General features: G+C 26.6%; 4 protein-coding genes across 7 annotated transcripts; 2 read left to right on the top strand and 2 right to left on the bottom strand.

Moving 5' to 3' along the window:
* The first annotated feature begins 105 nt into the window (after nt 1-105).
* On the top strand, nt 106-4,805 carry LOC122504335 (protein arginine N-methyltransferase 7). 4 transcript variants are annotated; one of them, XM_043615402.1, is made up of 10 exons: nt 106-148; nt 670-846; nt 978-1,127; nt 1,386-1,607; nt 1,899-2,134; nt 2,204-2,333; nt 2,432-2,658; nt 3,007-3,565; nt 3,655-3,815; nt 4,068-4,805. In XM_043615402.1, exons 1-10 carry the CDS (start codon nt 125-127, stop codon nt 4,318-4,320), a joined length of 2,139 nt encoding a protein of 712 aa, XP_043471337.1. In that variant the 5' UTR covers nt 106-124; the 3' UTR covers nt 4,321-4,805. The 4 variants fall into 4 exon arrangements, with proteins under 4 accessions (XP_043471337.1, XP_043471339.1, XP_043471338.1 ...); XM_043615404.1 differs by lacking the exon at nt 106-148 and adding an exon at nt 168-278; XM_043615403.1 differs by lacking the exon at nt 106-148 and adding an exon at nt 194-345.
* LOC122504337 (10 kDa heat shock protein, mitochondrial-like) lies at nt 4,540-5,928 on the bottom strand. The gene is made up of 3 exons (XM_043615405.1): nt 5,803-5,928; nt 5,095-5,268; nt 4,540-4,899 (listed from the first exon to the last, which is right to left on the bottom strand). The coding sequence occupies exons 1-3, from the start codon at nt 5,803-5,805 to the stop codon at nt 4,756-4,758; spliced, it is 321 nt and encodes a 106-aa protein (XP_043471340.1). The 5' UTR covers nt 5,806-5,928; the 3' UTR covers nt 4,540-4,755.
* Nucleotides 5,929-6,033: 105 nt separating this feature from the next.
* Nucleotides 6,034-8,814, top strand: LOC122504344 (angio-associated migratory cell protein). Its single transcript, XM_043615415.1, has 7 exons — nt 6,034-6,364; nt 6,753-6,988; nt 7,230-7,486; nt 7,611-7,755; nt 7,909-8,108; nt 8,189-8,556; nt 8,711-8,814. The coding sequence occupies exons 2-7, from the start codon at nt 6,772-6,774 to the stop codon at nt 8,778-8,780; spliced, it is 1,257 nt and encodes a 418-aa protein (XP_043471350.1). The 5' UTR covers nt 6,034-6,364; nt 6,753-6,771; the 3' UTR covers nt 8,781-8,814.
* Nucleotides 8,815-8,904: 90 nt separating this feature from the next.
* On the bottom strand, nt 8,905-11,482 carry LOC122504347 (UPF0598 protein CG30010). The gene is made up of 4 exons (XM_043615419.1): nt 11,074-11,482; nt 10,742-10,790; nt 9,415-9,638; nt 8,905-9,253 (listed from the first exon to the last, which is right to left on the bottom strand). The coding sequence occupies exons 1-4, from the start codon at nt 11,239-11,241 to the stop codon at nt 9,008-9,010; spliced, it is 687 nt and encodes a 228-aa protein (XP_043471354.1). The 5' UTR covers nt 11,242-11,482; the 3' UTR covers nt 8,905-9,007.
* Nucleotides 11,483-11,562: the final 80 nt, after the last annotated feature.

Here is an 11,562-nt window from a genome sequence, read left to right as displayed (position 1 = left end):
TTGGGCGGAGGAATTTCATCCCCACTCTTGCACCATTTTACATTTAAGTCAATGTAAAATGGCGCAAGAGTGGGGATGAAATTCCTCCGCCTAATGGCATCTCTGATTTATACAATTTATATTTATGAATATTTATTCGAAAATAAATGTAAGTAGAAAAGATTTTAAATAATGAATTAAATAATATTTGACGGGAAAATGTGTAAAAGAAACAAAAGAGAACTTTCAAGTACGTGATTAAAGAAATTTAGTTCGTTTTGTTAGGTTATGTTCAACATGTGAGTGCGTGTATCGTGCAGTTTTTAGATCTAATTTATAAAATAATTAAATAAAATAATCTGTTAGGTATTTGACATTATTCTGTTTTTATAAATAATATACTTTAAATATTCGTCTTTATGACAAGTATCATTTTTGAAAAGTTGTATATTGTAAACAAAGTGAGTTACTTATGTTTACATTTTTCCAGATTTCGATGTTTTTGTTTTGTTAATTTTTTTCGTTAATTGTTAAACACTTCAAAGAAACAGATTAATTATAATTGAACCCATATTTAGTACGCAATTTGTACATATTTACAAATTATAATTTAACCATTATTTTTTATTTTACTTAATAAAATTTATTTTGCAAACTAAATTTCTGATAAATACCGAATTTTCCTTTCAGAATATTGTAAATTTACAACCAAAAAAGTTTTTACCATTTATGAAAATGAGTGTCTTTACACAATGGTTGAATCCATTGATAGGAATTCTCACTTGGGAGGAAAAGCACTCAGACTATGATTATCATCAGGAAATTGCCAGATCTGCGTTCGCCGATATGTTACATGATGAGGAGAGGGTCAGAAATATTTTTATTTCTAAATAACGATTCACAGAAATAGATCATTTTGGAAATTATTTTATTGTCGCTTTTATATTATAAGTATAAGTATAAATCAATTATTTTTAAAATAAATGTTGAATTTTCAGAATAAAAAATATTATTCTGCTCTCAAATCGGCAATTGATAAAAAGCACAAAAACGGAGAAGAAGCAAATGTTCTGGATATTGGAACTGGAACCGGATTATTGTCAATGATGGCAGCAAAATGTGGTGCTGATTCTGTGATAGCTTGCGAAGTAAATTTATCTTTTTTTATATTTAGTTAATTAATTATTATTAAATATTTCTCAATTTATCTAGCTGCAAAATTATTTTCTCTCTCTAAATTTTATTTTTATTACTATTAAACATGAAGATAACAATCACTCCGAGTCTTCGACTCGGAGCAATTATTATCTTCATGTTTTATAATAATTAAAGATGACCAAGTTTAAAAATCATTACTTATATTTTTAATATTTAAAAAAATGTATTTATTTCTAATTTTATTTCAGACTTTTAAACCAATGGCGCTTTGTGCTGAGAAAATAATCAAAGCCAATGGATTTGACAATATAATAAAATTAATACACAAACCATCGACTGCATTGACTGTTGGCAAAGATGGAGATATTCAAAAACGTCCTAATATTTTGGTAGCCGAAGTATTTGACACGGAATTAATAGGAGAAGGTGCTCTATCAACTTTTCATCATGCCAGTCACGTTTTGCTAGAAGTAAAAAATAGTTCTTTTATATATTCTAAAATTGAAAATTATTTAAAATTTTTAAATATTTAAAATATTAATAAATTGAAAATATTGAAAATAAAATTAGTTAGTAATTAGAAAATACAAAAGTAAATATTAAAGTGACTATATTTTTTGGAGTAATGTAAATTTTTGTGAACATAAAGAAAAATATAATTTATAAAATGTTCATATTCCTGAAAATATAGTCACTATTTCATACTTCGTGTTTAATGAAAAGTAAAACATGTTTTTTGTAGCGAATTTGTCATTTCTTAGGAAAACAGTATCGTTATACCGTCGAAAGGCACAGTTTGGATACAAGTAATTGAAAGTGAATTGGTGAAAAATTGGAATAAATTAAATACTATTCGAGACAATGATGGACGAATTTTATTTGAGACAAATTATTCTTTGAACAAATGTTACGGATCTGCTGTTGTTCAAGATTTACAACTCAGTCGAATATCGCTCGAGAGTTTCAAACCCTTATTACCTCCGCAAAAAATATTTCAGTAAGTTAACTATTTTGCTTAAGCTTTATTTTAAATATTAGAATTAATGAGAATTTATTTTATTTTCAGCTTTGATTGGTCTGGAAAAGTACCTTTGCAATTTGATGAAAAAACTTCCGTTCCTGTGAAACCGATTGCAAATGGTAAAGCGCATGCTGTATTTATGTGGTGGGATATACAAATGGATACAGAAGGAGAGGTATAATGTAATTCAATTTTAATTAATTGAAAAGGAATTAAATTAAATGAAATTAAATTGAAAAGGAAAATTAACGAATAAATTTTTATTTTTCGTAGAATATTCTTAGTTGTGCGCCTGTTTGGGAGCATCCTTTTGTAAAATCTGACGTTGAAAAAGGAATAGATCAGGATTTGTTAACTCGGAAAATACCTTGGCGAGATCATTGGATGCAAGCAATTTATCACTTACCAGCAGAAACTCCAATTCAAATGAATCACGAAGTCAGTCTCATTGGATGTCACGACGAATATTCCTTTTGGTTTAATTTAAAAAACGATCTAGAGTGAGTTTAATAGTCAATTTCAAAAGCAACTAAATTTATTTTACTTTTCGTCACTTCGACTATTAATTAACTTGCATTATTAAAAATATTAATCATAAATTATTTAGTTATCAATTAAAAATAATTATTCACTTGTTAATTATAAATTATTATTTAGTTGTTAACTATAAATTATTTTTTAGTTATTAATTATAAATTATGATTTAGTTATTAATTGTAAATTATAATTTAGTTAAAAATTGTAAATTATTATTTAGTTCTTATTCTTATCTTTACTTTTTAATTCTTTTAATTCTTATTTTTTATAATTTTTGTAAGGTACTAACTTAAAAAAAATTCCGTTTGCAGAGTGAACCCCGAGGACTTTGAAATACCCTCGTGCAATTGTTGTCTGCATTTAGCCTACACGAGAAATCGAATTAGTCAATTAAATGACTCGTGTAGAAATGGAAAATACATTGAAATGCTGAGGAGAAAAATTAATTCCAGCACGACGTGTTTATGCATCTCAGAGGGATCTTTATTAGGTATAATTGCCGCTAAATTTGGCGCAAAGAAAGTAATTGTTTTTGAACCAACTGCAATATCGAGAAGAGCAATGGAGACATTTGTCGAAGCTAATAATTTAACGGACCAAATAGAAATTATCAGTTCGTTGAATGATTTTCCCACGGATAGAAAAATTGATTTCATTATTGGCGAACCATTCTTTTTGACTTCCATTTTGCCCTGGGATAATTTGCGATTCTGGTATATTGGGTCAAAACATTTTCCAAATGTGCCAAAATTTCCAGTGCAAGCGACAATACACGCTGTTCCCATGGAGTTTATAGATTTACAAAAAATCCGCACGTCAATTGGTGATTGCGAAGGTTTCAATTTGTCGATATTCGATGAATTGGTACAGGTATTGTATTTAATTTTTTAACATTTCAATTTATAATGAATTTGTATTAGAGAAAAATAAATAAATAAATTATTAAATTGTGTTTTTAGGATTCTAGTGAAAAAAGTGATTCCCCAGTCGAAGCACAACCTTTATGGGAATATTTTGGAAACGCTCTTAGTTCGCCATTCGAAGTAGCAAATTTTGACTTGGCTGAAAATGTTTTAGAAAAGAATCAAGAATCTCTAACCGGAAATATTAAATTCGAAGTGTAAGTAAATATACTTAAATATTTAGTAAAATTATTAAGAATCTTCTAATTGAATTTAGAATACAGATTCGAAATTTAATAATTAAATTATTTAAATTTAGTAAATTAAATTAGAAAGTAAATTCATTTATAAATAATAAGTTTATAATATAATTGTTTAAAAATTATAACTTAGTTTAAAGTAATTTAAAATAATTATTTATCATTGTTTATCAATACACGTTTATTTATCAAGACTTTTGCTTTATTTAGCGATGGATCGTGCAACGGAATCGCACTATGGATAGATTGGAAACTAGACAATGATATAATTATATCCTCAGGACCGCAAGAAATTATAAAACCAGGCGAACCAATAATTTGGGATCAGCACATAAAGCAAGGTGTTCATTTACTAAAAAATACAAAAATTGTAAAATCCAAAGATACACTTTCCTGGTCTTTTGACTTTAAACCAAAAGAAGGATTCATGAAATTCGAATTTCACGTAAACGAAACGTCTTAATTAATTGTAAGTTGTTTTTTTTTATAAAAAAATATACTTTTAGTTAAAAATAAACGTATTTTTTACACTTCAATTTTTTTCTATATTTAAACATTAAAAACTACATGTTGTTGGTTATTTTTTACAATTTTTTTGCTTTCCTAGTTTTGTATAATACTTTTGTGAGGGAATTTTCATTTTTAAATTACTCATATCATTAAAATGAATAGCTTGAAAATGTTTTAAATGCATAAACTTTGGTTATTTTATTGGTAAAAACTTAATATTTGACAGATTCTCGATTTACAGAGGAATTCATGCATGTCGATTTAATTTTTTTTATATATGAAATTAAAAATAACGCTTACAAAAGAAAAATCATATCTGGACTCTAAAATTTGTTCTTTTCACAAAAGTCTTTTTTTTAAATTTAATATAAACAGAAATTAATTGCAATTAAGATTCTAATTTTGCCAAAATATCCAATTCACGGAAAAGATGAAATTCCTTGCCTTCTTCGAGTGTGACTTTGGTGCCTCCATATTCTGGGAGTAAAACTGTGTCTCCAACTTGAATGCTCAATGGAACGTGGTCTCCTTTCTGGAAAAGAAAATGAACAATACTTTCATTTCTAATTTTTTTTTTTAAATCTTTGTTATTTTCTTTTAATTTAAAACATTTTTTAATTTCTTTTAAATTACAAATATTTTTACTACAAATTTTTAAAAAATTGAATTTAGTTGCAAACGATTAGTTTTTTTTAAACCGAATTAATTAAAATTTAAAGATAGTTACTTCGTTTCGGGAACCTGGACCCACAGCGACTACTCGTCCCTTCAGCACTTTGGCTTGTGCTTTCTCGGGAAGTACAATTCCGCCCTTTGTTTGAGTGATTGCTTCTGATTTTTGAATTAGAACTCTATCGAAAAGAGGAATTAATCTCTTAGCAGCAGCAACACCAGCGGAAGCCTGAAACAGAAAAAGGTAATGAACTTTTTTTTTTACAATACTATACATTGTACTTTGTACTTCCACACACAATTACAAACAAAAAATCTATTAAAATTATCTTCGAGAAATTGGCTTGAATGTAAAATATTCGTGAAAGTGAAACAAAAAATAGTTGAATGTACAATACATATCTATTGAAATTTTCTAAATTTACATAAAAAAAGGAATATTAAACAAAGAATATTCTAGAAACTTGAAAACGTAAATTTTGACACCGATTGCAACATAAATTAGGTTAACTAAATTCTCTTCGACAAAATTAAAAATTATCAAAGGATTTAAAGAAAAAGTACTTTTTCCAAAAAATAAATTGTTTTTATTAATTTTTTAGCAGGTTAGTGTCATTAAATGAACGATTTCTGATATGATGAAAATCATTGACAAATGAGACAATAAAAAATACGATGGACACTGTTTGCTGGTTAATATTTATATAAACTTTCTTTCTTTTTTTAAAGAATAAACATTTTTTTACCGGTAATTTGTACTTACCATTTTGTCACGAGGTAATATAGCTCTTAAAACAGGAAGTTAATTTTTACAACACGTTGAGCACGTTGTATAACCAGAAGCCGCCTTTCAGGGTTGGGAATGTGTATGTGAAGGTAGGTTCATACTTTTTAAGGGGCAATCATAATTTTTCAATACTCTGATTGGTCAATTCTGTTTGTCCACAACTTTTCACAATGGGAAATGTAGATATCTAACTTATCTAATCTTCTACCACATGGGAGTTGGAACTGCACCCTAAAGTGAACTTTTTTTGTAATAATAATAAATAATAATCAGTATATTTCATTATAGTTAATTAACAACATAAATAGCAAGTTTCATACTTCTGGAATCAGGTTTTAATTATCATTAACGTTTAAATTATTAAATTTATAGTGAAGAAGGAAAAATATTTGCCAAAAAACCATGTAGTTCGTGCGAGTGAGATAAACGAAACACACAATTTTCGATTTTTATTATTTATGATATCTTTTTAAGAATACAGTCAAAATTTCGGTACTATTTTATTTTAAAATCTGGATACTTTGTCTCTACTTTGAAGGTATGGTTAATAATTATAATTACATTAATTATTATACGCGGACGAAATTTTTTGAGGTTATTTATTCTTGTAGACGATATTTAGTTTTTTGTTATTCAGTTGACCGGACGAAGTTTAATAACTTCGTAATCTAATATAGTTAAATGTCTCATCAGTAAAATATATTTATTTATTTCTACTTTTACCGAAAGTAAACACAGCCACGCCTTTTGGAATAATTTATTTTTTCTTATTCTTTTTTATTGCTCCGATTCCTACTATTATTTTGATCGTTTTAATTAAACATGATTTAATAGAAATATTCTATTCATTCAATTATTCTATATTCTATTTATTTTAAATTTATATTTTCTCTATAGTTTACTTTAATTTTAAATATTTTTTACAGGCATTGATTGAAGATAAAAATGCATCAAAAAAATACTCCGCCTTTATCGCCTGAAATGGAGCAGGAGATTGACGAAAATGAAGTAATTTATTTAGAAGATTTGGAAGAAATAAATGATGTTGAAGATGCTGACATGGAGGAAATTGAAGATATGGAAGAAAATGAAGAAGGCCAGGGTATCAGTAAAGAAGTTCCAGAGAGAAATGATTCTATCTGCATATTTTCCGGACACACTGGTTCGTTTATTAATTACTATTGTGTAATTTATTTTTATATTTTATATTATATTTATTTATTTTTGTATTTTATTATTATTTGTATTTGTATTCGTATTTATTTTATTCAGTTAATTAACTATTTTATTCTCTTATTCAAAAGTTATTTTATTCAATTAATTAATTATTCTATTCGCTTATTCAAAAGTTATTTTATTCAATTACTTAATTATTCTATTCTCTTACTCAAAATTTATTTTAGGACCGGTATTTTGTGGAGCTTTAAGTAAAGACGAAAATCTGGCAGCAACCGGTGCAGAAGATGACAAGGCATTCGTTTGGAATACAGTCTCGGGTGAAATAATGTTCGAATGCACAGGACACACGGATAGTGTAACATTTGCTGATTTTAATTATGATGATTCGTATCTGGCAACTGGCGATATGAACGGAGTTGTTCAAATTTGGAAAATCAATGACAAACAATGCGTTTGGAATTTCGATATGGGAGATATGAGTGTAAGAAAATATTGTCACTTTGGACTCTCGATAATTCGAACTATTGTTCTTATTTTATTCTATAAAAAAAATAAAATCATTTAAATAAATACAGAAACTATAAAAAAAACATTGATTTTCACAGTGGATGCAGTGGCATTTTGCAGCCAATGTTTTACTTGCCGGATCTGTTCAAGGAGAAATTTACATGTGGAAAATACCAGACGGAGATTGCAGGATTTTACCAGGAAGTGGATCTGGTGTCGAGACAGGAGTATTATTGCCAGACGGTATTATTTTCCTCTTTTAATATTTTCTTTAAAATTATTTAAAATTTTTAATTTATAATTTTAATTTACACTAAAATCGCATTGAACATTCAATTTATCATTTAGTGTTTAATTAATATTTAAAAATTATTGTGAGAATTAAATTTTCCATAGGTAAACGACTCGCAGTTGGATATGAAGATGGATCGATACGCATCGTGGATTTAAAATCAAATTCCATTCTTTTCACCGTATCGCAAAATTTGGGACATACACAAAAAGTAATTGCCCTAGACTGTTACGTTGATAATAATTTAATTCTTTCCGCTGGTATGGATGGAAAAACGATCATTAGTTCTTCACAAACTGGAAAGGTAATTTTAAAACAAAAAAAAAATTAAATACTTTTGTAACAAAAAAGCATAAATGATGACTAAATTAAATTATCACTCAGGTAATAACCGTCCTACAAGATCTTCAAGGAGGTGGCAATTCGAATGACGCGAACGATGAAAGTGCACCGGAGGAAAATCAAGGTAATTGGGCGGAAGCAGTGGCATTCTACAAAGATCCCGAGCATCAAATTGCCGCAACTGGAACTATAAACGGAGAAATTTTCATCTGGGACATTTCCAAGAAAATGATTCGTCACAAAATTGAACAAAAATGTGGAATTAGTAAATTATTATGGAAAGAAGGGAACGCTTTACTATTCGCTGCAAGTTTAGACGGTGTTTTAAGAGTCTTCGATGGAAAATCAGGAGAATGCGTTCGATTATTCATCAGTCACAGTGCAGATATTTTCGACCTGTGTCTCTCGAGGTGAGTAAAAGTTAAATATAAAGATATGATTTTAATATTTTAATTATTTCCTAAAAGGCCTTTATTTATTAAAACAAATGAATTTAATAATTTGAAAATAAATTCAATTCAAAAATGAATTTTCTGAAAAATTAAATAACTGAAAATGTTTCAGGAATGGAAAGAAAATTTTAACCACGTCCGAAGATAAAACAGCGAGAATTTTCGAAATCGATATACATTAATGTAACGAATCAATACAGAAATTTTTTAGGCAAATTCCAGCCGTTTATTAATTATCTATTTATTGTTAAGTTTCGAAAATTATTCAATAGAGCAATTATGGGGAAAATTTCAATCGATTAGAGAAAGTATCAAAATAGAATTTATTAAACTTTATATCAACAATTTTACAATTATACAAAAAATAGTCTAAAGCAGTTTTTTTCAAATCAAAATACAAAAAAGTAAATTACAATTTATAGGAGAGTTTCAGTACTTTATCTTTATACCATTCGGTATCAAGATCGTATTTCTTATTTTGCCATAAGAATTGAGTGGGCCCATTTTCTTCTCCATTATCAAATGAAAAATAAGAACTGAATTCAATTGCTAGACTAGATTTTACAAGGCCAATTCCACCAATAATAATTGGTGCTGGATGATAAACTCTGCCAGTTGTAGGATTCATAAAAATTTTTCTCGGTTCAAAAGGAACCTGAAAAAATAAATTTAACATACTTAGATAGAGATTTATATTGTTATTTAGACGCATAATTATCGACTTTTGACATTTAAATTCTTAAATTTAATAAAAAATCGTGATTAAAATTAATTATGCGCCTGATTATACAAAAAATAGAGAGAAATATTTATTACTGTTAATAGTTCACCAGCGTGAGCGTAACAAAATTGTTCATCTGTATTTTGATGCGATTTGTCAGTTTTCTTATTGATAATGTGGGTAAAAACAATTGGAAGATCGTCACATCTTACGAAATTCCTCTCACGACCACATAATGAAACAAATGGAAAGTCTTGTGAATAACGTCCAGTGTTATTTAATCGCAATCTCCGAAAGAAGAAAACCAAAAATTGTTTATCTGAAATATTCATGTGATTTCTAAAAAAATTCTAAAGAAAACTTAAAAACTTAAAATTTACCGATTTCTCTAGAATACAGTAAATTTACAATTATCAAAAACTAAAGTTTAAACGTTAAAATTTATAAATTTAAAGTTTAAACAATCTTGAAATACAATTTAAAAAAAAACAGTTACACACTTGATATCAAAATTTAGATTTAGAATCAATTTAAGCTTATGGCCTATTTTGATAATCGAATTTTTGTAATTTTTCCACGAATTTTGTTCTCTCCTTTTTTTATATTTTTTAAAAATTAAAACTATTTTATTTTTAATAAATCAAAACTTGTCTGAAATAACATATCTGAATATTGAGGTCCAAATTTACTTAAAATAGAAATATTACAAAGTTTAAATAGTTAATTTAAAATTTGTTAAATGTGATAATTTTATTCATTGCTCAAACATTTTTTAGTAAAATAGTTTTTGTTCGTAATATTTTTCATTCTTAACTTTTTAATTACATTTTTAGTTAAATTTTTAAAAAATTTGTTTTCCTTTTTTTACAATATAAATTTTACAATTAGGTACAATAAAACAAAAATTAGAAATAATTACATAGTTGAAAGTTAAATATATCACTAAATATACTAAAAGAGTTTATATAAGTGTTTAGATTAAATTATTGTTATATCTGTCTTGAGTCTATAGAATCCATTGTTTATAAATTTGTTAACGGTTCACTATTCATAGAGCATTCAAATCACAAAACATTCGTAGAATTTATAACTGTTTTCTTAAGAAAATAATAATATAAAAATAATGTAACAATTGAAAAAAATTGTTTTACTTTTATCTCGTTTGTATTTTTCTACTTTATTATACATGCAAACTGAAGGAAACATTCAAAAAATGTTCTTCTGTACATTTATAATTAATAATTAACAATTAATAATGTTTTCTAGACATTTATGTAATTTTCAAAAAATATTTTAAATAGTTCTAATTTTAATTTCAAAATTGTAAAACAAGGAATTACTGCAAAATATTTGTACTAATTTCCAAAAATATGTCAATGAATAAATTAAGATTTGAAAATAATTTTAATATTCTTACATTACCTTTGAAGCAGGAAGTAAAGTTTTTTATTTTCGTGTCATCGAGAAATAACTGTCAGGCATAGAGAATAATTAGTCATTTGTTATTTGCACACAATTTTTTCGTTTGACAAAATCCAATGTAAAATTTAATAAAATGTAGAATGTAAAATTATAATTTCAAAGGTAAATTTATTACTTAAGTAATTTTATTCAAGTTATTTTTAAATTTCAAAGTCAGGTTTCAAAATGTTTGAAAAATCCCATTCCGGAGTATAAAATTTCCAATAAAAGTAAACATTCGTTTTTCGTAAAAAATTGCTTATAAAATTAAATATTTCTTTTGGAATATTCACCATTCCTTGATGATCGATGTAATAAAAATATTCCCGAATCCTGGGCTCTGGAGATTGCCCTTGAATGTAAGAGCAAAAACGATTCTTCACTCTAACCTCAAAATTTGACAGGAAACCATGTGAAGCACGAATTAATCGTGTATTATACAGTAAATATTTATAAATCATTATGAGAGAATTAAAAAGAAGGTAACAAGAATATGTTTAATTTAAAAAAGTAAAATTTTTCTAGAGACACAACAAATTATTTAATCGACACTTAATCATTTTTTACCATTATATTGAAAATTAAAGGAAGAATAATTTTAACACTGACAGTTTAAAGAAAAGATAACTCTATCTTATTTACTCATTTGCAAGAATATTTTAATTTTACATAATTATTGTTGAACAGCTGACTTTTGTTATTGTTGTTGTTCAATTTTCGATCACGTGACCTTCATTATTTCGTTTCGATATATCTCGATTACTAAATGCCTATGTTCACAG

Source organism: Leptopilina heterotoma, unplaced genomic scaffold (assembly GCF_015476425.1).
Source record: "Leptopilina heterotoma isolate Lh14 unplaced genomic scaffold, ASM1547642v1 Lhet_292, whole genome shotgun sequence".
Classification (NCBI taxonomy): domain Eukaryota; kingdom Metazoa; phylum Arthropoda; class Insecta; order Hymenoptera; family Figitidae; genus Leptopilina; species Leptopilina heterotoma.
The sequence above is the reverse complement of the archived record's forward strand: the minus strand, read 5'-3'. Positions and strand labels throughout refer to the sequence as shown.

Bases quoted from the DNA above. Each gene is read 5' to 3' on its own strand.
- LOC122504344 (XM_043615415.1), top strand. From the start codon at position 6,772: ATGCATCAAAAAAATACTCCGCCTTTATCGCCTGAAATGGAGCAGGAG. The intron at 7,756-7,908 runs GTATTATTTTCC...AATTTTCCATAG, and splicing joins AGGAGTATTATTGCCAGACG to GTAAACGACTCGCAGTTGGA. The intron at 8,109-8,188 runs GTAATTTTAAAA...ATTATCACTCAG, and splicing joins GTTCTTCACAAACTGGAAAG to GTAATAACCGTCCTACAAGA.
- LOC122504347 (XM_043615419.1), bottom strand. From the start codon at position 11,241: ATGATTTATAAATATTTACTGTATAATACACGATTAATTCGTGCTTCA. The intron at 10,791-11,073 runs GTGAATATTCCA...TATGCCTGACAG, and splicing joins ACATCGATCATCAAGGAATG to TTATTTCTCGATGACACGAA. The intron at 9,639-10,741 runs GTAATGTAAGAA...TGAATATTTCAG, and splicing joins CTTTACTTCCTGCTTCAAAG to ATAAACAATTTTTGGTTTTC.
- LOC122504335 (XM_043615401.1), top strand. From the start codon at position 399: ATGACAAGTATCATTTTTGAAAAGTTGTATATTGTAAACAAA. The intron at 1,128-1,385 runs GTAAATTTATCT...ATTTTATTTCAG, and splicing joins ATTCTGTGATAGCTTGCGAA to ACTTTTAAACCAATGGCGCT. The intron at 2,135-2,203 runs GTAAGTTAACTA...TTTTATTTTCAG, and splicing joins CCTCCGCAAAAAATATTTCA to CTTTGATTGGTCTGGAAAAG.
- LOC122504337 (XM_043615405.1), bottom strand. The intron at 4,900-5,094 runs GTAACTATCTTT...TTTCTTTTCCAG, and splicing joins GTCCAGGTTCCCGAAACGAA to AAAGGAGACCACGTTCCATT.